Genomic DNA, 24040 nt, shown 5'->3' with positions numbered 1-24040 from the left:
TCCCATTCCGTCCGCATCCCACGCTATCCTCACCTCCATCCCATCCTCACCCCTGCCCTGACACTGCAGCTCCCACCTGCCACTATTCCAGCCCACAAGACCCCCACCACCAGCTGACCCACACACACCAGTGCTCCCCTGGCATCACTCCCCCATCACATCCCACCAGGAGGAACCCACCGGCATTCCCGGTACCCCACCCCAGCCAGGCACAGCAAGGCCCCCCCAGAGCCGAAGGAAGCCACATGGAGCCATGGGAGACATCCTGGTGACTACAGCATCTATTGGTGCCCTCCAGAAACAGGGTCCCACTCGCGCTGTCCCACCATCCCGGGGTCAAGGAACAAGGAACAACTGGCGCATGAAGGGTCTGTGTGGACAGGGCCAGGCACCATCCATCCCGGTGGTGGGCAGGAGCTGGGTGACGCTGCCGGTGCTCCAGCCTTCCTCGGTCAGCTCACACCCACAGCTGAAGGGAGTGAGGAGATGGCAGGAGCACAGCCCATCACCAGCACACCCGCTGGCCTCCCACCTGCGCTTTTGCTGTGCCTCCCGCCTCCACCTCAATGGGTGACGGGGAGCTGGTCCCTGCAGGGGCACATTGCCACACGTGGACCCTCTGATGTGCTATGGAAGTCTTTTGGTTTGTGCCAGCGCCTGCTAGGGTCTGCCAGCAGCAGACAAAGTCAGCAGGCTGAGTGAGGCACCTGACACAGCAGGGCCAGAGGATCAGGCGGTGGTTAGCCTGTGCTGGCGCAGCACCAGGAAGCGCTGGCTGGAGTAGTTCTCCGCGCACAGGTTGCACGTGTACATCACCCCAGGCGACAGCGGGTACTGGTTGGGGTTGGGCACCTGCCACATGGTACTGCTCTGGGTGCAGGGCTGGGAGGCAGGGCCCACCGCCTGGCCGGGGCACTGCTCCCCCTCCAAGGGCTGGCAGAACCCCTTGGACGCCCAGAACCGCAGGTGACGTCGGATCTTCTTTTTGGACATGAAGTTGCAGCCGCAGTGGGTGCAGACGTAAGGCACACTGTTCCTGTGGTTCCGCTGGTGGATGATCAGGTTGATCTTCAGCAGAAAGTTTTTCCTGCACACAGGGCAGGAGTAGGATTTCTCCCGGGTGGAATTTCGCTGGCAGGTTGCAGTCCGGCCCACGCAGGGGCTCTCTATGGGCTTTCTTGGGGAGGTGATGGTGCAGCTGGGATCTGCCTGTGGCATCGTTCTGCGGACATCTGGTATTGCCTCCTTAACCAGTTCATTGGGAACATCTGCCGCCAGACCTTGGCCACCATTCCCTGAATCTTTTGTGTCCTCCTCTTCCAGACCCTTCGAGGGTGTTACAGGCACTGCCTGCTTCTCCGCAACAACCTCCTCCTGCGGTACCTCCATCGGGACCCCCACATTGGCATCAGCTGGAAATTTTTCAGAACCCAAGTATTACTTTTCCATGCGGTTCTGAGAAGGCATAAACAGCAAAGGGCTTTCCTCCCAACCCTCCCCTCGCCTCCCACAACCTCCCCAGCCAGCACACATCTTGGCCCTGCTCTCCTCTTCCAACTCCGCATCTTCACACCTGGACCGCGTAAAAGATGAGCACAGCTACAGCTCATCCCCACAGACACCGCAAGGGCAGTCTGAAGTGGCAAATGTCACCTAGGTAGGATCGAGGGCGTTTAACAGAAACATCGGGGGTCATCCTTCAAAGCAAATCAACTGGGTGGGCTGGCTGACACCACACCACGCCTCATCCTTTATGGCTTCGAGGCCAGCAACAGGATTTACTGTCAGAACCTTTTCTTGGCCTGAATTGTGTAAAAACCCTTCCTGAAAGTCCCAGAGTGAGCCCTGTGCAAACCTCCCGCCACTCTCTGAGCCAGCCGGTGTTCCTTGAGGCTGCCAGCCCTGCCAAGGAGGGATGCGGGGCTCTGCCCCAGTACCTGCTGCAGGAGGCGGCGCTGGAGACCAGCTCGGATTCACCTCTTCGTGACAACATGTAGGGACCGGGCAGGAAGGTAACAGGGTTGGCTGGCTGAGATCTGCTGGGATAGCGGTGGCTTCGTGAGGGATGTGTGCTGTAAAGGCAAGAGGAGCGATGATGATGCTGGGTGAGAAACAGGCAGGCAGGGGGCCTAGGACCCCTCGCATATACCGGGTTCACCAGCCACTCACGGGCAATGCAGTCTGCCGTCATCGCCAGGCTCCTGCTTTCCTTCAGGTCCCTACAATTCTCCTCGCAAGACTCCTTTGTCACCTGCTCCAGCAGACTGTCATTGCTCAGGCAGCCCGGCTCTGCAGAGGAGAAGGGCACATGGCTTTACCAGCAGCCAGCTGGGAGCTCAGAGCAGGGAGTGCAGAGGCGGGGGTCCCCCCTCCTGGGCCCACCGGGCACCAGGATCTCTGCAGCACACCGCAGCTGCTGGGTCAGGGGAGCGTTGCCTATTTATGTGTCCCAGCACACATTCCCGGTGTCCTCTCTCAGCACACTGTCCACAGCGATCACAGGAGACACCTCAGTCCCTGTGGTTGGGGACAATCGTCCCGGCCAGCAGCCAGGTGCCAGGAGTCTGACATGAAGAAACAGCATCACACACCTGCGGCTGGCTCCGGGGACACGTCTGCTGCCTTCAGGTCTGACTCTGCTGGCACGCACAGCTCTTCTCCTCTTTCGAGCCGAAATAGGAGTTCAGGCTTGAACAGGGCACAGTCTGTTCAAGAGCAAGACAGACATCAGAGGCAAGGTGCGACAGCGTCTTTGTGGGTGCACCCACAGCCTGTCAACAGAGAGTCAGTCCTAGCCTGGAGAAACTTCATCTCTAACCACGGCAGTAGCAGCGCTGGCACACAGGGAGTTATGGACGCGAAAAGGGACCGTCAGGCAGTGCTTCTAGGGGGAATATGAAAAGACCCCTCTAGCATGTCCCCCAGCAACAACGGCAAGAAAATCCATCCTTGCTCCATGCGGGGAAAATCCCTGCTACAGAGGCCCCCCTGTTCTCCCAGAAATTCACCTTGCAGACAGGAAAATACCCTGAAGCACGGGAAGAGAACTGTAAGGCTCCTGACTGAACATTAGCCTGAGTGCACCTCCCCACAGTCTGCCCCACTGCCTGTACTGGCTCCAACCACCACATACTGGTACTGCTGCTCCGCCCCAGCAGGCAGCACTGGCTGAGGGTGAAGGGCTGGCTCACCCCACTGCAACAAGCGGCACGGCCATGGGAAGGCAGGAGTTCCCTGCCCTGCCTTGGGACACACTCGCCCCTCACCTCCTTCCTCAGAGCTTTTGCTCTGCCTCCTTGGGCTGCGCTTGCAGGGATGTCCCACGGCAAGAGGGGACAGCCCTGGCTGGGAGTTCCAGGCCCCTGCTCCATCACCTGAGCACTGGAGGGAATTAATTACAAGCACAAGGCCCTGGCAGGCTAAGCGGGGTGTCACAGAATCATTTAGAATGGAAAAGACCTTTAAGATTGAGTCCAACTGGACCTTTTGGGAAGTCCATTCCCAGCTGTGAGGGCCATGCATTTGAAAATCCACCCAGAAGCACGCCAGCCACTGCCCCAGATCTGCTCCCCTGCCTAGCTGCCCCCCTGCACCGAGGGAGCACAGCCAGCCTCATGCCCCACGCTGGGACAAACACACGGCACATCTGCTGGGCCAACAGCAGGTCACACCAGGATCTAGACAGGTGTGGAAGAAGGAATTTCTGTGATGAGAACCCAGGGAGATCACTGTTCTCCAAGTGAAGGAGACACTGAGTGCTTACTACCCCCTCCTGTGACCACTGCCAGAGGGGACAGGGAATTCAGGGGGTCCTTTGAGGGCTGGAGAGCCTAGTGACATGCAGAGAGGCAGTAAAGTAACCCCAAGAGAGAGCTCTCTGGGCAGCGATGGCAGCTGCCAAACCAGCACAAACGGAGCCTACACAAGGACACCAGCGTCTCGTAGTTGCCCTCCATCACAGTCCTGTACAGCTCCTTCTGCCCATCGTCCAGGCTCGCCCACTCCTGCTTGCTGAAGTGCACCGTGATGTCCTCGAAACTCACTGGCACCTGGGAATACAGGAGGGGCTGGGCTTTAGGAGGGGGCAGCTCCCACCCAAACAGCTCCCAGCCCCTCAATGGTCCCATAAGCATGCCTCAGGCTCCCTCTCAGCCTCTTCAACCTCCCACCAGCTCCCTAAGTGAGCCCCCAGGTCCACTTCCAGCCCCCATCATACCCCCCCCAGCCCCCTATGTTGCCCCATAGCTCATCACTGGCCCCCAGCCACCCCTCAGCCCCACAATGGCCCCCTATGTGATGCCCCAGGCCTCTTTCCATCCCTGTAAGTGGGCCCCCACCTCAGCCCCACAAAAGCCTATGTGACCCCCCAGGTCCGCTTCCAGCCCCACTGCCCCACCCCCAGCCCCCTAAGTGCCCCCCCCACTCATTACCAGCCCACCCACCCCCCTCAGCCCCACAATACACCCCTACGTGACCCCTCCCAGGCCTGCTTCCAACCCCCTAAGTAGCCCCCATGGCCCATCACCAGCCCCTCCTCAGACGCACAGCAGCCCCCCCTAAGTGACCCGCCAGGCCCACTTCCAGCCCCCACCACCCGCCCCCAGCCCCCTAAGCGGCCCCAGGGCCACAGACACCCCCCCAAGCCCCACAGGGACCCCCATCCCACGCCTCCCTCGGTCCGGCCGTACCGCGGGGAGCGGCAGCTCCCAGGGGAGCGCGTCCCACACCGCCGCCTCCGCCCGCTCCGGCGCCCGGAGGTGGGCGTGCAGCTCCGCCATGGCCCGGCCGCGGCCACGCAGGGGCCAGCCCGTGCCCCCGGCCCGCCTTCCCTCCGAGCCGCACAGCGCCCCCTGCCGGCCGGGTGCCACTGCACACTGCCCTCCCTTGCCGGTACCTCTGCGGGGCGGGGGCTCCCGGCGCCGGGCTCCCCCGCCGGAAAACGCCTCTGCGGGGGGATTTCGGCGGATTGCCTCCCCGCTGGCTGTCCCCCTCAGATCAGCGATTTCTCGGTGACGGACAGCTGTCCATCACGGCAGCGGCGCGGTGCTGCGGGCCGCCGGCCGGCGGGGGCGCTGCGGCGAGCGGCCGCGGGAGCGTCACCCCCCAGCAGGCAAAGCGCCGCGGAGAGGCGGAGCGGCGGCAGCGGCGTGCCACGGCCGGGGCGGCGGCGGGAGCGTGCCAGGAGCGGGCGGGGGGCGGGCCGGGAGGGAGCGGGGAGGACAAGGGCCGGGCCTGGGAGCCTGGGCAGGGGGTACCCGTGGCCCCACGCAGGTACTGGGGCCGGGTGCCGGGCGGGAGGAGCGGGCGGGCCCGTCCCGGGGCGCTGCTGACCCGCAGCCCCGAAGGCGCCCGGCGGCGGCAGGAGCCGCGCTGCAGCCCCGCGGGCCCCGGGCCCGGTGTCCGGCCGGCGGGCAGAGCCGCGGCGATGGAGCCCCCGCATCCGGCCGGCCTCTGCTTGCCCGCCGCGAGCAGAGCCCCGCGGCCCGGCGGCTCCAGCATCTCGCTGTGGACGGTGGTGGCGGCCGTGCAGGCAGTGGAGCGGAGCGTGGACGCCCACGCCGCGCGGCTGCTCAGCTTGGAGCGCCGGACGGTGACCACCGAGAAGAAGTACTTCGACTGCGAGAAAACGGTGGTGGAGTTCGGGAGCCAGCTGGAAAGTAAGCTGGCCGTGCTGGGCACCCTCATCCAGGAGTACAGGCAGCTCCAGCAGCGCCTGGAGAACATGGAGAACCTCCTGAAGAACAAGAATTTTAGGATCCTGCAGCTGCCCCCCGGGGATGCGGTCCCCAAGGTAACAAACAGCTCGTTAGCGGCTCTGAGGGACCCATAGGCAGCCGCAGGTGCTTTGTCCCTCGGGGCACAACCCCTCGACATCTCCTGAACAGTTCGGTGGGCACCGCAGGAGCAGCCCACCTTCTCATCGCCCTCATCGCCCACCATGCCGAAGCGTTGGGGCAGCGGTCGCTCACCTCCCTGCTCACATACATGTTTAGATCCAGCAGTACCCCCCTGCAAAGGGAGAGGTGGTCGAGTTTTAAGGATTAACGGCAGGTCCCGTGTGATGGGTTCGGGCTCTGCGCACAGGGAGGCGGGAATATTGTGGAATTCAGTTTGTCCTCCCAAGAATTAGCAAACTTCTGTAAACAGAATATCTGAGCCGCTACTCCATGTCCTGAGGGTGCCCCAAGGCAGGAAATTTTTTTTCCCTTCTTGATGCCTGATGGCAGTAATAAATAGAAAGGAGGGTACCCTGGCTCCAGGTCCCAGACCCGGTGCCGAGTGTGTCACTGTTACGATTGCAGGGCCCGGTGGTGTTTGAAAGCACTGCCACTTGCTTCTCTGCACAGGACTGGGAGAACCTGGAGGAATGGCAGAGGGAGCTGTACAAAAACGTGCTGAGAGGGAAGAACGAATCCCTGATCTCTCTGGGTAAGTATCGCTGTTCTAGTCAGTTACCAGTGCTTCTGGATGAGCTCCCTTGGTGTCTTTCTCCCACACCTGGGAAGCAGATCTGTAGAGGGGTAGAGAAGCTGGTGCCTGTTGTTGGGGGCAGCGCAGAGCGCAGCAGGTGTCACATCCAGTCACACTGGCACTCGCGGGGACGTGGGCGCTGGCCGCAGTCACCTCCACGCCCCCCGCATTGCCTGGTGCCAGCACAGCCCCTTCCCTGCGGCTGGCGGGGCTTTCCCCACGGGGTAGGTTGGGAGCTGTCTGCTGGCGGGCCGTGGAGGGCTCGCCGCACTGCTGAGTGGTGTGTTGTCACCCATGGAGGCAATTTTGGGAGCGCAGCTGAGCATGTTCCTTCCCGTGGATGCAGCAGCCATTTTGATGTGGCATGGAAACCTTAATATTTGTGCCCCTAAACAGATTATGTAATCTCCAAACCTGACCTCCTGTCCCAGCTTCAGAGAGGAGAAGTGCCCTGCGAGGGGGACGAGGCAGCTTCACCAGAGATTCCAGCAGAACCAGGTGCAGGCAAGAGGCGAATTACAGCTTTATTCTCAATCGTAATGTTTGGGTGTTGGTATCACCAGACAGAGGATGTCACAAGGTGATAAGTTTTTATTTGCTGTGGGGGGAACTTCTCAGATGTCCGGAGGAGCAGGTTCAGGGGGAGTAAAAGGGTGTTAGAAAAAAAAACATAATGGGTTTGATTTTTCTCATTAGCAGAGCCTCTGCTGTTTAAACTTGAGGAGAGCAGGCAGGACAGCAGAGAAGGAGCGCAGGAAAGCCTGAAGGGAGGAACGATGCTGGAGGAACCTGGAGCTGGTGAGCGTTGTTTGGAAAGGGTGTGTTTGGACTCAAGGGTAGGGAGGACGCTTTCCTGAAATGGAGGTTAAGGGGAAAACCACTGCTCTGCGTGGCAGAGTAACGCTCCCAGAAGTAGGAACAGGAGGTGCTGGAGCGATGCTTGTATGTGAAAGGGTGGCTGGGAGCAAACCTGGGCACAGTGAGGCAAGAGCCGAGCCGTGCTATGATAACCAGTAGTTTCCTCTCTACCTTACCAGACCACAGTATTCCAGAGCTGAGCTTTGTGGGCTCTGTGAAGCAAGAGGAAGAGCAGTGTGCAGAGGAGCAGGGAGCCATGGAGAATGCAGAGTTTACAGAGCTCAGTGTGGGTGAGTTGCGAGCAGTTGTGCAGCATGCTGTGCAGCTGGAGATGCAGGGAGTCCCCAATGTTCCTGCTGTGGGGCAGAGTACACCAAGACATGGGGACTGAGGACAGGCAGCTGGGGCAGTGCGGAAAGAGCAAGAGCTGTGCTGAGGTTAGGAAAGCAGGCAGAAAGTGTACGGACAGTTTTACTAGTAGGTAGATGTAGAAGTGCTAGGTAGATGAGACCCTGCATGTGAGGAGGCAGGCACTTGTGAGGTAAATCAAATGGAATACAGGAATCCTTAGGAATAGAAGTCAAGAAAATTCTCAAAGTCTTCTCCAGCGATGGTGGTGTTATGCCAGATTACCTGGGGAACTGAGTGAAGCTTTGCTCACTCAGTCTTGAAAGGAATACAGTAGTTAAGGCTGCGGTCCAGAGCAGAGCAGCGAGGTGGTGAGCTGCTGTGTTGGGAGAGACTGAACGCAGTAGGACTCCTCAGCCTAAGGAAGGCATGGCAGAGAGGGTGATGCAACACAGTGCTGCCTGGCTGAGCAGTGCACAGCAGGAACTGAAGGAACGAGCCTTCACTCTTCCTTGCCCTCTGAGAACCAGAGAGCAGGGATTTGCTTAAACCAAGCAGGGCAAAGGCTGTTATCGTTATGTGTGCAAGCTGTAGAACCTACTGTCACAGGACACAGCAAAGCAGGCTTAGAAGAGGTTTGGGCCGATTCCCAGATGGAATGTCGCCTCTGGCTTCCATCCTGCAGCAAGAGGCTGTCCCCCATCCCCAGCAGGACCCTGGCTGGTGCAGAGCTTGCCTCTTCCCTGCGGCCCCTGGGCTTCTCAGCACCTGGCCTAGAATGCTCAGCTCCCTTGTGTGGGTCTTGTCTCATATCCTCTAGAGTATATCTGCTTTTCTCCTGGAATTTCTTCTGCTTGGTGGCTACATCCTCAGAAGAGGGAGCTGCGCTCCAGAGCAGTGCCTCAGTAGCTACCTAGGGCTAGGGAAGTCACCGGTCAGCTGGGGTGGCTCTGTTTTTCCCAATAATTGAGTAAACATGCCATTATTAACAGACTGTCCCCAGCTCACCAGTCACCTCTTTTCCCTCAGTCCTGGTTTCTGTTTGTTCTTCTTGTGTCACGTCAGAGGTGTCAGCGGGGCTTGCTCAGTTTTTGATGGCATTTGCCCTGCCGTGACTAAATCTTAGCTGCTTTTTCTCAGGCCCCTTGTGTCACATTGTCATCTCTCCGCTGTCAGTCACTGCAAAGCGCTGGTGAACTGGGGAGCAATGCTTTCCAGACAGGAGGCTGATCCCTGCTTAGATTTTGCCCTCACACTGTCAACAGCGTTTAAAATGGTTGTGTTGGCAGTCTCCATCCTTGACCTTTGGTTGGTTTTCCACCTATGGGTCATATATGTACCCAGGTCAACTAAAATTGAATGTTCAGGCAGAAATGAGAGTCAAGAGAAGATCTGAGATAGGTTTAGCACGAATAGAGAACCCCAGGCACCTAGCTCAGAGATGAAAAGCAGCGAACCCTTGGAGAAAATGTATTTGTACTGCTTTAGGGAGGACTGCAGAGAAGGCTTCCTCGTTACATACATATCCTGAGCAGCAGAAGGCATGTATCTAGTCAAAACAGCCAGTGTTTGCATGTCCCCTTTCAAGAAAAGGGTTACGCAGGTGAGTCACCATGTCCTGGGAGTGGAGGGGAGGTGGATCTCGGGGAATGAGCTGGTGCTCTCTGAAGAGTGAGAAATACAGAGTCGTTGGTGTGGGGAGGGAGGCAGACGTGTTGATGAGAGAAGCAAAGGTCCATCCCTGGTCCATGGGGTCTTGGCACTTAGGGGAAGTAAGATGGCTGGGGATGATTTTGGAAACTGCCAGACTCTGTTGTCTTGGAAGGCAGCACTTCCCTCTGCCTCCTCCCTCACTTCTGCTTGCACTCTGGCCCACTGAAAGGGAAGCATTCCTGTGCTTTTCACTTGTATTCTCTCTTTTGGCCTTTCAGCTGGCTGTTGTTCTGTGAGCACAGCTGCCTTTCACACTCCCTGTGTGAGATGGGCCTTTCTGGTGGGGGAAGGAGTGGGAAGCATTTCGGAAGCATCTTGCGTCTCATGTCAGTGAATGTCCCTTTTGTTGTTCTTGTCAGTTCCAGCAGATAACATGGTAACATTCCAAACAGAGCAGCTGGACTCTGAGGAACACCCCCAAAGCTCAGAGCCCCCTGCAATAAAGTCGGAGGACCTGCTTTTCCAAGGTCCCAGCAAGGCGATGCCTCTTGATAGTCAGTGCAGGTCTCCTGTGCAGCAGGGAAGCCAGAGCGAGAGCAGGCTGGTACCGTCCACTCTGGGGAAAGAGGGTCCTGGCAAAAGCAACGCTGTCACCTTCTATGGACGTAGCTGTCCCAAGAAGAGACCTCACTCATGTACAGCGTGTGGGAAGGGCTTTTGTCTGAGGAAGATGGTGACGACTCACCAGGAGAGCCATGGCATGCAGTGCAGAAGTGCACACGCTGGAGAGGAGGGCTTCCTCCGTCAGCAGCGCCAGCGGACCCGTGCAGAAGACAGGACCCATGTGGCCAAGGAGAGATTCAAGCAGAACCAGAATGCAAAAGCCCACACCAGTGTCCCAGCCATGGACAAGGTGTACAGCAATCCCAGGCACATGAAAAGCATTGACGCCAACGGCAGCTGCAAGCCAAGTCAGAGGGACTGCCCACAGGGGAGGCCTTACAAGTGTGAAAAGTGTCAGGAATACTTCTCCCAAAAGAAAACTCTCTCATCGTCCACCGGCGCGTACACTTGGGCCGGAGCGGAAGGATCTTCTGGTGCTCATACTGTGGGAAGACCTTCACCCACCCCTCTGAGCTGCTCCAGCATCAGAGGGTCCACACAGGGGAGAGGCCATACCAATGCAACGAGTGCCCAAAGCACCTCAACCAGAAGCAGCACCTCCTCCAGCATGAGAAGAACCACCTGCGCAAGAGGAACTGTGTGGTCACGCAGAGTGTGAGGAAGGCACCACTACCCAGCTGCTAGGTTGCACAGGCTCAGGCAGCCCCTTGAGGAGGTAGGAGAGGAGACAGTCTCCATTGCTCAGTATTAAAGGCTCTTTGACATTTTATCCTAAAGATCCAAGCAAAGTAGAATTAGGATCCACCTTGGCACCACTACCCTTTTCTTCGTTGTGGTGGTATGCCACAGTACCTCATAGTCCACCCCAAAAGCTCTCCAGAATAAAGTGTTTTGGGCCTCTCTGAGTTTTAGTCTGTCTGAACTGGTTCCAGCAAGGCTGAGGGTTTGGTTGGTTGGTTGGGGTTTTTTTTGAAACAATTCATCTGGAGTTTCCCAGGCTTCCCTGGACAAAGTTCTGCTCTGCTCCTTTTCGTGGGTGAGTTTGAGTTGCACGTTCACAAAAGGCTCCTGGCAACTAAACATGTGCACAGGGTGAGGCCTCCCTGATGGCTTGCACAGTTCCCCCCTTTGCCAAAGAAAGGCAGGCAGGCAGTTCCCAGCTCTCTCCATGCTTCAGCACAGGCCATATGGTTTTCACTGCTGCTTCTATCCTGGAAGTGAGCTGGAAAAGATAGATTCAGTTCCTTCTCTAGAGCTTGAAATTGGATTTAATTTGCAGGAAATTATGATGATAGGGCCACATACTGCTTGGAGACACTGGGACGCACTCTACTGGAGACTGTGGGCTTGCACTGCAGTGACCAAGGGGAGTTTGCTCTGTTGTCTGTCGCCTCTGAGCGTGCCCAAAGGTGGCATTGCCCAAACTGCTTCTCATACCTCTGCAATGCTCCCAGTGGAACTGAACAGGGAAGCCACCCGTAAGCCAGAGGTGGGGTACACCTGTATTCACATGCTGAAGTGAATGTTGGGATGACTTCCTGCTGACTGCCTATATGTTAACACTGCTTCTTTCCTTTGTATTTCATTATGGTCTTCATCTCCCTCTCCTCCTGGTAGCTTGAGGTGCAGATGTTTTTTGTTCTTGAGGATGAGCTTTCATCGTATCCCAAACCGTTAAGAAATTCCCAGCATCTGACATGTGTTTAGTAAATTGCCCAAATGTGTAGTGCAGGTTCAGGGATGGCTTTAGAAACCCTTCTGTTGCTTCCTGGTCCCAGAGTGTCAGCCACCTGCACCCCCGCCTTGGCAGGCTTGTCCCCTCAGAGAGAGATGTTCTTCTGGCTCTAGCTGGCTGCTGTGGCAGGTGTTTTGGTCTGGAAACTCCTTTGGCCCAGGAGCGAGGTCTCTTTCCAGGTTGTTGTCACCTGCCCTGCCAGCGGAGCATAAGACATGAGCACTCCTGTGTTCACCTTGGCCCAGCTCTGGCCAAGCTCTGGGCTGTTTAAGTTAATTTGATTCTTGCCCAGAGCAGATCAGGGTGAGCCTGTGTGAACCTCTGGACCCGCGCTGTGGGAGCTAGCACAGAGCCACGTGTGCCAAAGCATCTTTAGCCACTGCAGCTGTTTGCCTGGTGACTAACTGCCTGCCACCTTTTCTTGTCCTAGTGCTGCTGAGGTCTGTGATTTCACAGGTTCTGCTGTGTCTGAGTAGATCTGCGTGTGGTGAGCCCTTCCCTGTGCACCTATCCGTGTTTCTACACACATCCCCACCCCCCCACCCCCCCAGATAAGAAATCTGTGAGGACAGGGTTTTATCACTTCTTGGTGTTCAGTGGCCACTTGCTACCATAAAGCAGGGAACATGGACTGGTTTTTCTCCATTGTTTGACATGCTGAAGGAGGAGGGTCTCTTCGCAGGTAGCAGTGTGGGGCATTTGATACCCAGATGAGCAGTTTGGGTCTTGTCCAATAAGCAGGTAAAAGAATGAGTTCTCCAGTGGCTTTCTACTGACTCCAGATAAACTGCTTATTTCTGTTTTACACCTTTATTACTTAGACTGTGAGCCCTCAAGGCAGGGAACTGTTTCTATCTCTTTGTAAAATGCCAATTAAATTTGCAGCAGCAGATACTTGATTTTTCATAACAATAATGTTAAACTTGAGCAAATTAAAGCTGTAAAGTTCTAAATGTTTCTTTTTTAAAAAAATCATTTTACCCATTGGTAAGGGTGGTTTGTAGTATCATGCCTTACTGATGGAGAGACAGAAACCTGCCTTGAATCAGGAAAAAGAATGGAGTGTGTTTTCATTGTTTAATCCTTTTTTAATATTGCAGTGGAACCTGAGCATGAGAACTCTTTTCCGTATGCCTATCTGAGATCCAAACAGGGCCTGAATGGTAAGAGTATCCAAAACCAGGATGTAGATAAGCTTGCTTACACAATTCTCATCCCGCAGGCAGGTCACATCAGTCCTGCTGCTGGCAAAAAGTTTTCAGCAACTGCAGTGTTGCAGTTGTCATCTGTTTAGCCTGGTTGAGTCCAGGAAGAGTGGGATGTATTCTGGGATAAAGATGCTGCCACATAAAGCAGTGGAGGGGCGCTTGTCACAGATTCCCCTGTGACCAGAACATCCTGAATCTTAGGATCACTTTGGCAGCACTCTTAGATTATTCTACAGTTACAGGTGCCTTTTCTGGGCTGTTTCAGTCTCTTAGAAAAAGGCAATAATGGGAAACATCAAAGTCCTGCTATGTTGCCATCTCTCTTCCCTGTTGCACTATTGCTTTTATGTTCCAGTGCCGGCCTCCTACCACTTTGTTGTTATTAGATATATTAAACATTAGTTAAAATGAAGAAGCTACCTGACAGCTGATGTCATGCTCACATCTGAGAGGTGTCTCTCTATCTGCAACTGTAAAAGAATCAGTGTTTGGGTGGTGAAAACATGGGCACTCCAGATGTCCCATCTCTACAGCACTCTCCTGTTTTTGACTGGGAGATTTCATATGTTAACCACCATCTGAGCATCAGAAGCACTTGATGTGCTCCATGTTTCATAACTTCTTGATGCTGCCTTTGATAATACAGATGAAGCAGTATTTTGCACGGTGAGTCATAGTTGCCCTATTCTAGCCCAGCTCCTTTGTATTTCAGAGACAAATATGTACATTTATAACAAATCTCAGAGCTATTTTGAGATACATGGCTGCTTAAATAGCGAAAATTTGACAATCCAAGAAGAAGCATCAAGTGATACAGAAATGTGCTGCTTTTCCACGACCAAGATAAAGAAGATAAAACATCCCTGTGCACAGATAGAGTAATGCTTACAGGGAAGAGCAGAAGTGTGGGAAGGTCAGAGAAGCTGTGGTGATGGGGAGGGAGGTAGTTTTTTGAGAGCACAGGTTCTACACCCACACTGAGATGCATTGTGGAGTCTGCACCCTCCATGAACAAACGCTGAGCTTTTATCATCCTTGAGTAGCATGCCTCAGTGTGCAACTTGTTCCTGATCTTCTGTTAGTTGGGCTGCTATAGCTTAGGCTGCAGTAGGGCAGCAGCCTCCACTGCAAAACCACATATCTAGGCTGAGATACTCTTCACAAAAGAAGACAAAGTCATGCACAGAAAGGGGGGGGCGCAGACGATGATGACACACAACACCCAAACTGATCAAGGTACACCCAGGGCAGCAACATCTTACTGGATTCTCAGGTTCTGGCAAATGCAAACTATTTTGGTTAAGAGCAACTAGCAACTCAAGCTTTTGTTCATTCTACAAGTGCTGTTGTTAAAGCAACTCCATGTTTTTATTGCTTTATGACTTCAGATCTTTGTTTATAAAAGCTTCTCTGTGTATCTTACCCCATAGAAGTAGGAATTCTTTACGTCCTGTGGAACGCTGTTGCTTCTGTATTTGAGAGAGGTACACCGGCTCTCCTGCATCCAGCTCCTGACATAACTATTAAATGCAAGGCAAGAAGAAAACATGTAAGTACAGAGGAGCCTTGTCGTCCCCTGGAGAGGTTCTCACCACAGGCCTGTCCCCTGCCAAAGGGACCAACAGGTGTCACCTAACACTGTTTCTAGGTTTTTAAGCCTTTCTGTCCCTTCCTGGGCTGGACCTGACATAGGCACCATCCTGAGACCTACCTGTAGCAAGAATGTCAGCCACCGAGTTGCATGTCAGCCACAGAGGTGATGTACAAGCAAACTTGTACCTTTGCAGTTCTGATCACCTCTTACCCTAAGGGAGGTCCAGTTTTTCATAGCCGATTGCCAGGCAGTTCAGTGAACTTACCAGATCAGGAGGATAAGGTGAGGTGGTGATTCCAAGCAGAGCATGGGTCACATGGTGGCTGTCAGTCACAGAGGGAAGGCCTGGGAGTGTCACCCAACCTAACTGAAGGTGTCTCTGTGGGGACACCTGCAGTGGAGATCCCAGATGCTTCTGGAAGACTTGAATTTGCAGAGTTCTCCTGTGGTGGCTGTACCCAGTGCACAAGATTCAATAAAAACTTCCAACCACCTCAGCTTCACCTTCGTTTGTGCAAGATACCCAAGGCATGAGCTCCTCCTGATGCTTGTGCAGAGCAGGAGAGCTGGGGGGCTGCTGCCATCACAGATGGGACCATTCAGAGGGCTGCCACCGCAAGGGGCTCCCCCTCAGCAAGTCACGCGTGCAGCTGCACAGGCAGCGTCCTGCAAACTGCAGCCCAGGGCCAGGCTGCGCCACACAGCTTTGCCACCACCCCACCAAAGGCCATGGTAGCACCTGGAGCCACACCAAGATGCACCACAGAGACCCTGCGCTGCATGCCAGCAGGGTGGGCCTGGGGCTCAGAGGGGATCCCGAGTCCCCATGGCTCTGAGGGGATCCTGATTCCTTGGGACTGTGAGAGGAGGCTGTGTCCTCATAACTTGAGGGAATCTTGTACCCTCATGGCTCTGAGAGGACAGAAAAGCCCCATGGCTCTGAGGGGATCCTGCACCCTCGCAAGTCAGTGGTAAAGCGATCCCTCACAGCCACGAGGGGACACCACAGCCTTCATGGCTCTGGAGGGGTCCTGAGCCCCCATAGCTCTGAGGAGACACTGGGCCCTCACAGCTGAGAGGACCCCCAGGCTTCATGGTTCTGAGGGTGCCCTATTCCTTCATTGCTCTGGGGGATCTTGAAGCTTTCACAGCTGTGAGGGGATTCCAGTCCCTCCCAGCTCTGTGGGGACCCTGATCCCTTCCAGCTCTGAGGATTCTGTGTGGTCACAGCAGTGTAGGGAACTTACTCCTCACAGCTCTGAGAGGATCCCCAGTCCTTCATGCCTATGAGGGAGCCCCCAGTCCCTCACAGCTTTGAGGGGATCCTCAGTCCCCCACAGCTGTGAGGGGATCCTGGTCCCTCATGGCTCCAAGGGGTCCTTGGATCCCTCATGGCTCCAAGAGGATCCCGGTCCTCCACGGCTGTGAGGGGATCCTGGTCCCTCACAGCTCTGTAGAGAACTTATGCCTCACGATTCTGAGAGGATCCCTGATCCCTCATGCCTATGAGGGAGCCCCCAGACCCTCACAGCTCTGAGGGGATCCTCAGTCCCTCACGGCTGTGAGGGGATCCTGGTCCCTCATGGCTCCGAGGGACCCCACGGCTCCGAAGGGATCCTGGTCCCTCATGGCTCCGAGGGGATCCTAGTCCCCCACGGCTCCGAGGAGACCCCAGATCCGCCCCGTCCCTTCGGCGGTGCGGTGCCGCCCGCGCCTCGGGCCCTCCCGCCGGGGGGCGCCGCAGTGCGCGGCGCAGGGCGGCGGCAGGGGGCGCTGCGCGGCGGCCGCGGAGCACGGCGGCGTCGCGCCGGTGTCGCGCCGGCGTCGGGCCGGCGGCAGAGGCCATGGCCGGTCCCCGTGTCGGGCGAGCGGAGGCGGTGGCGGCGCGGCTGCTCCGCCTGGAGGCCCGCCTGGCGCGGGCGGAGCGGCAGCTGCGGGCCGCGCTGGCCCTGCGCGGCCGGCTGCAGGCGCTGGAACGGCGGCTGGAGAGCGGCGGCGGCGGCGGGGCCAGCCGGGTGCCGGTGAGGCGCGGGGCGGCCGGCGGCGGGCGGGAGGCGGCGCGGCGCGGCGCGCCGCGGCTGCCGCTGAGCCTGGAGGACGTGTGGCTGCAGTTCAGCGAGCGTGAGTGGCGGGCGCTGCGCGGCTGGCAGCGGGCCCTGCACCGCGCCGTCATGAGGAGCAACTACCACATGCTGCTGTCCCTCGGTAAGGGCCCGGCGGGTGGCGAGGGCCGGCGGCGGGCGGCGGGACCCCCGGCGGCGGGACCCCCGGCTGCTGCTCACCCCCCGCCCCCCGCAGAGCTGGACGGCGCCGGCCGGGACGCGCAGGCCCAGGCGGAGGACGGGAGCCAGCCATACGCTCCGGGCAGCGAGGGCGGTGATGACAGCGCCGAGCCTGCAGAGACCTGCGCCGGTGAGTGGCCTCGGGGCGGCCGGGCAGCGCCGGGGTGGCCGCGCTCCCCTGGGCACTCGCTGTGTCGAGCCTGATCTTTCAGACGTGGCTGCTGGGCATCTCATCCCTACCAGCGCTACCAGCACATGGCGTCAAACTGCTTCTTCTACCTCTCCCAGATGCTGGGTCACCTTTGTCACACCAGCCATCCCCTTGCCGTTCGGCTGTGCCTGCTTCACCCGTTGAAGTGGGATGACGTTTGGTTTTCCAGCCTGAAGGCAGGCTGTCAAGAGGACTTTCTATTCCCTGTGCAGAAACGTGCACAATGTAGTTGGTTTTACACGTGTGAAGTGTGCCTCCAATTCCTTGCTTGTGTGACGGAGGTGGAATGATAATGTGCAGAGCACAGAATCTCTGAACAGTTTGGGTTGAAGGGACCTTAAGGCCCACCCAGGCCCACCCCTGCCACGGGCAGGGACGCCTTCCACTAGCCCCGGTGGCTCCAAGCCCTGTCCAGCCTGGCCTCAAATACTTGTTTATCCTCATTTATTTCATAGACTTCCCCCTCGCCCCAATAATTTTCATTGATAATTCTCACGAGTGTTTTTCTGATGGGTTAGAAGTGGTGTGCATTTTACCAATGGTGACCGTAAAGGGAACGGCATAATTCTGGCAGAGCCAAAAAAGAAACAAAACTGGAGAACAAGAACTCGGGTGGCACTGTCCTCTCCCAGGGCCATATAGAATGTGTTTTCATTTGCTAATGGGTGCCACAACAAAATGGACGTTACACTTGCATGAAAAATTTGTGTGTTTCTGAGGCTCAAACAACAGATGAAGGTTTTATGACAAATATTTTGGATCTGTTTAACAGACATTGGTCAGCAAGAACTAGAACTGAACTGAAGTTTTCTCTGTAATGTGAGCCAGGACAGAGCTGCTGTGGCTGGGGTGGGATGAGAATCGGAATTAATTTTTTGTATGGAATTGAAATAACATTGGTTCCTATTAACAGAAGATGGCCCAATCCATATTAAGCAAGAGGAGGAGTTGTGCGTTGCAGATCAGCGGGAGAGGGGAGCTGAAGAAGTTCCTGAAGAGCCCTGCCCGGGTGAGTAACTGCATACCTTGGAGGGAAAATAAAACAGGGATTAAATTCCAAGGTGCACTTTTTTTTTCTCCACCTCTTCTCATGTATTCCAAACCTTTCACAAAGAGCTCACAAGTTTTGAATAGACTTGCCACCAGTCCTGACCAGTAAGGGCTGGTATTTCGTCTTTCCCTTCTCACAGCAGTTTTGCAGTTTGCAGAGTATGTGGCTGGTTTTCATCCAAGCAATCCAGCGCAGAATAGGAAATGTTTCGTTCCCCGTTAAAGTCCTTCCCTTGAGTTGATAGCTCTATGCCGATTAAATATCTAGTGCAGTGGGCCATTAGTGACTTTTTGGGGCCGATGGGTTAACTTGGAGGAGGCAAAAATCAGTGGTAGAATGAGGTCTGTGGCTGGTGCCATCTCCCGTGTGGGGCTGTGATTGCATGAAGGCAGGACTCCGCGCTGTTCTGGCTCAGGGGGAATCGGGGACGCTGGCAGCTCCTTAGCTCCACGTCCCCTGCAGCCTTCTCTTGCAGGGCTGCAGTGCCTCTCCTGCCTGTCCAGAGGCTTCAGATTGCCTTTTCCCTCCTCGCCTCTTCTGTGTTTTTTCTGTGTACACGAGCAAGTGCACCAACTCCTTGGAAATTCTGTTGCTGTATGGGGAGGCTACGCAGCCCGGGGACCTGTTTCTTGCCTTCTCATTTGGTGGTACCTCTTTGTATTACAAAGAAACTATTCTGCTTTGGAGCTTGGCTGTCCTTACTCTTTACAAAGGGTTAGCAGCTCTACTGGTTGACTCCGCTGTTGTTTTACTCTGCTTCCTGCCTATGTAGGAAACTGGGATTTTTAGACTTTTCCATCAGGTTTCATTAAGAAACTGGGATTGTGGGAGCTTGACTTGCGGGTCAACAAAAACCAAAACAAAAGCCAGTTTCACCCTTGTGAAATCCTGAGCTTATGCAGTTGTGACACGCTCGTCTTGAATTTTCTCCTTTAGCCAAGCAAGCGTTTTGTGAGCCTGAAGCTTCAAGTCAGACCAAGAAAGGCAAAGAAGCATGTGCCAGGGAGCTGCCAGGTGCAGAGGGTGAGGACCTCCCAGGAGGCCCTGATGCAGGTGAGGATTCCCTGGTAAAAACTCCTACTGCAGGAGTTGCCCCTCAGGTGGCTTTTGATGTCCTTTCTTCCCTGCTTTTGTCAGCGCTTTTCTTACCTTTGTGAATTCCCAAATCTTCCGTGCTTTGCGTCTTTCCCCAGTGTTTCTCAGTTGTGTAAATTCTCCCCAATGAGCAGGATTTCAGACTTATGCAACTGACGTTTTATCATGGATTAAACAAGAGGAGGAGCCACGCTGCCCTGAACGACAAGACTTGGAGAAAGAAGAAGAAATCTCTACGGATCCAAGTGCAGGTCAGTAATGGATTTCAGCTGAGAATTCTGGGACACTAAATCTAATTTAGGGCATTTTTTTTAATACTATACTAAATGTCATGACCTTATAACATAAGCCATGAAAGAACTGGAACAAACCTCAGTCTGCTGGTTAGTATTTGTTCACAAAAATTTCAGGTTCTGTCAGCGGCAGAGACTTGTTCCTCTTTCAGCTGGCTTAAAACTGTCACAGGCTCTGTCTGGGGTGTCTGTTTAAGGCAGGCACGGTGGTGTGCTCAGGCTTTATGGATCAAGTTTGTACTTCCAGCTGGCTTGGTGGTGTCTAAACCTGTTACTGATGAACATAGAGCACTGACTTTGCATTCCCAAGTGGGAGAGCTGTCCTGCAGCAAAAGAGAAGGCAGCTTTAATGCAAAACGATTTTAGGAAGTGTTGTTCGGAGATGTAGGTGCTAGCATTCATTCGGAGTTTTTCTGCAGAGTGCACTTGAAGTATGGATCATGCCTGACGTGGAGTTAGTAGAGATTCATCTTTGGATCAAGGCTTAGCCTCAGGCAATGGGTGTGCAAATTTGGATGGGGTTATTAATTAAATACAATTTCCTGGGCCATAACCTGGGGCCAGTCAGTATAGCTGTCACTTGGATAACTGAGGAGGGGGTGCAGAGGAATATTCTGTGTAGAAATCAGTTGGTAGCCTGGAATTCCTTCACGTCATGTAAGCTATTTAAACATCCATGGCACGTGATGAAGTTACTATAGAGTAAATCAAGGGGTAAACTCTCAGTGTGCCAGTAACTGCATGGGAGCTACCAGCATCAAAGATTTTTGCCCCACTGAAAAAGGCCATCCAGAATATTGCCCTGGTGTAAGGCTGGATCAGCTCCCACCAACTCCTTGCTGAGGAAGACCTGTTGCAGCTGCTCTGAGGGCACTCCCAGGGTGGGCTTTCCAGCCGAGTAAGCCTGTTCCAGGCCTTCCAGTTTGTGCTTACATGTAATCTGGAGTTTCTGGGGTGAGAGGACGTGCTTAGACAATTACCGTAGAGCAGCTGGTGCCTTTTACAGCACTCAAATCATGCTTGAGTTTGGCCTGTGGTAACATGTTTGTGTGCTGATGTCCCAGTACGCAGCTGGAGAAATAATTGCTCAGGATGTTTATGTAGCGCAGTTAACTTTGGACTTGGCTGGTTGACACTGCTGAGAGACCTGTGGTCCTTCATGGTGCTCGGTGGAGTCTTTTTGTAGCAACCTGCAGATGTGGGAAGGATCACAGGCCTTAGGGTGCAGAAAAATCACGGTGTTAGAAAGCTGAAGAGCATTGGTGGAAATAATCTGGAAAATGGAACACTGGACGTTGGTCACAGGAAAGAGTAATTACAGAAAGAGGGGATTTGCTGGTCAGCAGAACAGTTTTGTTCAATGGCACATCTAGAGCTGTGTCTAAGTGGCTCAGGTGCCAGATACCTTTTTAGGTTGTATTATCAGGAATTGTAAACTTTTTCCAAGGAAAGCAGGAGAGGCGTCTGGAGGAGAGGCAGTCTGACTGACAGCTCTCAGTCTGGGCGTGCCTCTGCATCCAGCCAGAGCTGCCTCCCTGTCTGGGGATCACTTGTAAGGTGTGAGCGCTGCCACTACGCAGCACTGCTCCGAGCAGTCTGAGCAAGGACACAGCCAGAGAATGTCTCCCTGCAGAAGTCCAGCCTGCAGACACAAGGTACAAGAAAGGGGCATCCCCACTGAGCCACTGGGCTGGCTTCAGTGCCTCGGCTCGGACCCTTTGCTTCTCTAGGTGCTCGCTGGATTGTCTGGAGAGCAGCTGAGAGCACTGAGGTGCAACGGTGTCGGCTCTGTCAGGGAACTAACCTCACACTTCAGACATCTGACCAAGAGGATGAAAATAAGACATTGCATTAATGATTTTTTAATGTAGATTTTTTTAAAAAGTTGCAAAAAGATCTTCTGTTTTCTTGGAGATTTCGTTTCCATGGAACAATAGTACTTTCTCCCCTCAGTATTAAAACCTCCCATCTTATTACTTCAGCATGGCTGTTGGCTTGGAGGGATACTCTTTAAGAGGCTTCCTTAACTGAAAGACTGAAATCTATCTGTTTCAGTGCACGATGAAAACACAAAGAGGGACCCTCCAGAAGATTGCCTTGAGAGCATGGTGTGTGATGCAGAGGTACCGAGAAGACCTGGAGAGAAGTTTTCCAAGGATCCTAGTCCTGGAGTGACATGGGACAGTCAGTGGAATTCAGAAATGATGGAAACAAACACCACCAGGAATGGCCTTGGGGGTGACACTCAGTACGACCAAGGGTTTGATGAGCGCTTAGATTTCTTTAGCACTCAGGAAAATAGTGTTGGAAAGAGACCATGCACGTACAACAAATGTGAGAGAAACTCCACCCAGCAGGATCATCTTCAGACTCCCCAGGGAGCCCGAGAAGGGGAGATATTTCCGGGCCATGCATGTGAGAAGAATCTCAACGAAAGGGTGTTCCATCCACTGCACCCACAGCCGTGTGCTCTGGGTGAGAAAGGAATCGGGCAGGGGGCCGCTCCTGCCTCCTGCGAGGGGCTGCCTGCAGGGCCGCAGCTGGTGGCCCGTACCGAGTGCGGACAAAACCCTGCGGGTGGCACCAGGCTTCGTGACTACAACAGCCTCAGCGGAGAGGAGCAGCCATCTGCAGAAAGCGAGGAGAACTTCCCCACAGAAAACGCATTAGCCAGCCCCTGCTGGGATCACGGGCAGGACAGGTCGGAGTCCTGCACCCGCTGCAGGCAGCACTTCATGCCCCGGGGCAGCCCCGCAGGCCAGCAGCAGAGCCAGGGCAGGGGCAAATCCTACATCTGCAGTGACTGTGGGAAAAGCTTCATTTGCCATTCGTGGCTTGTTAGGCACCAGATGACTCACACAGGAGAGAGGCCATACAAGTGCTCTGAGTGTGATAAAAGCTACAGGAGAAAGGATTACCTTCTAAACCACCAGCGCCGGCACTCAGGAGAGGGGCTCTTCCAGTGCCCCCTCTGCAGGAAAAGATTTGTGCTCAGGAGGAGTTTGATGAAACATCAGGAAACTCACATGCAAGAAACACACCTGACATTGGCCGGTTGGCCCTGCACAGAGATCAGGGGGTCTGTGATGCACTCCATATAGAAAATCCCGTCCAGCCGGGGGTTTCGCAGACCCCCTTGGCCATCAGCCTTGCAGGGCTGTGGCAGGATCCCCCAGCTCTGTGCTGGACTGTGGCGGGAGGAGGAGGCTGTTGAACGGCCGTCCTGAGCCCCCTCCCAGGCAAAGGGAGAAGGTTGGTGGGGGGGATATTTTCCACAGATCACATTGAAATGGTGTGCAGAGCTGTTTCACAGCTTTCACTGGTGCCTGTAGCTGTTTGGGATGTGTTGGAGCCGTGTAGGAAGTCTGCGATGCTTGGAGTTACTGCGAGCCGTGAATCCATGCCAGAGAGAAATGACGGTGACACACAGAACAATTTGTAATGCTTCTGGCTGGAGACTAGCTGAAATGTTACCCCTCAGCTACTGAGAGGCCACAGTCCAGGGACAGGGCTGAAAACAAGTGAGTCAGTTACTAATTGTCCACCAAACAGTGCCAGGAGACACCTACTTGTGTGAAATGCTTTGAGAAAGGAAGCGTTGATCCTGTGGCTGTTTGAAAGAAGCCTCTGCAGGAAGTGGCAATGAGACAGAGGGGAGTAGAGCCTGAGAGGCAGCTTGGTCCCACAGTTAAATCACAGAGCTCTTAGGGCTCCTTTCTGCTGAACATTAAGAGAGAGTTCCTGAAGGCTGGATCCTCACCCTGGCGTTGTAAAATGACTGGGGAGCCTGGAATATGGTTTAAATTTTGCATAGCCTTAAAGTTGTGTTGTACTTACTTTGCCACGTTGTTACAGGTCTTCTGTGTTTGTTCAATTTTCCGAATCCTGTGAAAACAGAACGTTTAGATGCTTGTTAAACATTCTCCTTCAGAAACTTTATTTTTGCTCCTCTTTAATATCTCTTGAAGAGGAGAGTGCTGCTGGCAGTCTGATGTGTTGTGACATTGCAAGGGCACAATTAATTCCTTTAGTAGTAAGAGTCTGGATGTACCATCGGTCACCTTGGTTGTCGGTGGCATTGAGCCTTGTGGGAAACAAAGCGGCAGCAGTGGCAGTCAGGCAAGAGCCCGGTTTGATTCAGGGCTCCTACACTGTCAGACAGTTGTGACAAAATTGTTAAACGGCCTTTTTTAATGTGCATGTTTCTGCTAAAGTTTGTTCTGCATTCTTGTTGGCTGGAAATGTCATGTTTTTTAAAAATAAAATTGTTAGAGAAATGCTGTGGGTTGTTCTACAGGAGGAAGAGGAAAGACGAGCGGGGCTGACACAGGAGGAGGAGCTCTGGGCCTGCTGTCCCCCAGGGCCCCGTTTTCAGGACAGGTCTTGGCTTCAGATGTGGGAGTAACCGGCAGCGGAGAAGGGGAACGGCAGGATTCTCCCCGGCGGGAGCGGGGCGAGCCCCTGGGCTCAGCCTGCCCTCGAGGAGGGGGAGCTGCGGCCGCGACCCCCTCCCCGGGCCAGGGACGCGCAGAGCCAGCCCCGCGCTGCGGGACTGCGCAGCCCGCTTCCCGCCGCCGCTCCTCCGTGAGGGGCCCCGGGCCTGCCCCCCTCCTCCCC

At 54.9% G+C, this 24040-nt stretch overlaps 2 protein-coding genes across 2 annotated transcripts; one reads left to right on the top strand and one right to left on the bottom strand.

Annotated features, from left to right (window-relative positions):
• Positions 1 to 257: 257 nt before the first annotated feature.
• On the bottom strand, positions 258 to 4830 carry LOC114012283 (zinc finger protein 777-like). Its single transcript, XM_055806409.1, has 6 exons — positions 4689 to 4830; positions 3923 to 4049; positions 2592 to 2705; positions 2170 to 2289; positions 1938 to 2072; positions 258 to 1412 (listed from the first exon to the last, which is right to left on the bottom strand). Exons 1-6 carry the CDS (start codon positions 4776 to 4778, stop codon positions 730 to 732), a joined length of 1269 nt encoding a protein of 422 aa, XP_055662384.1. The 5' UTR covers positions 4779 to 4830; the 3' UTR covers positions 258 to 729.
• A 377-nt stretch (positions 4831 to 5207) lies between these two features.
• LOC101916909 (uncharacterized) lies at positions 5208 to 23619 on the top strand. The gene is made up of 12 exons (XM_055803938.1): positions 5208 to 5791; positions 6303 to 6429; positions 6868 to 6969; positions 7171 to 7269; positions 7509 to 7619; positions 9750 to 10611; positions 16140 to 16696; positions 16790 to 16903; positions 17898 to 17993; positions 18972 to 19088; positions 19265 to 19381; positions 21479 to 23619. Exons 1-12 carry the CDS (start codon positions 5426 to 5428, stop codon positions 22522 to 22524), a joined length of 3714 nt encoding a protein of 1237 aa, XP_055659913.1. The 5' UTR covers positions 5208 to 5425; the 3' UTR covers positions 22525 to 23619.
• The last annotated feature ends 421 nt before the right edge of the window (positions 23620 to 24040 follow it).

Source organism: Falco peregrinus, chromosome 5 (genome assembly GCF_023634155.1).
Source record: "Falco peregrinus isolate bFalPer1 chromosome 5, bFalPer1.pri, whole genome shotgun sequence".
Classification (NCBI taxonomy): Eukaryota; Metazoa; Chordata; class Aves; order Falconiformes; family Falconidae; genus Falco; species Falco peregrinus.
This window is presented reverse-complemented; position numbering and strand designations above follow the sequence as displayed.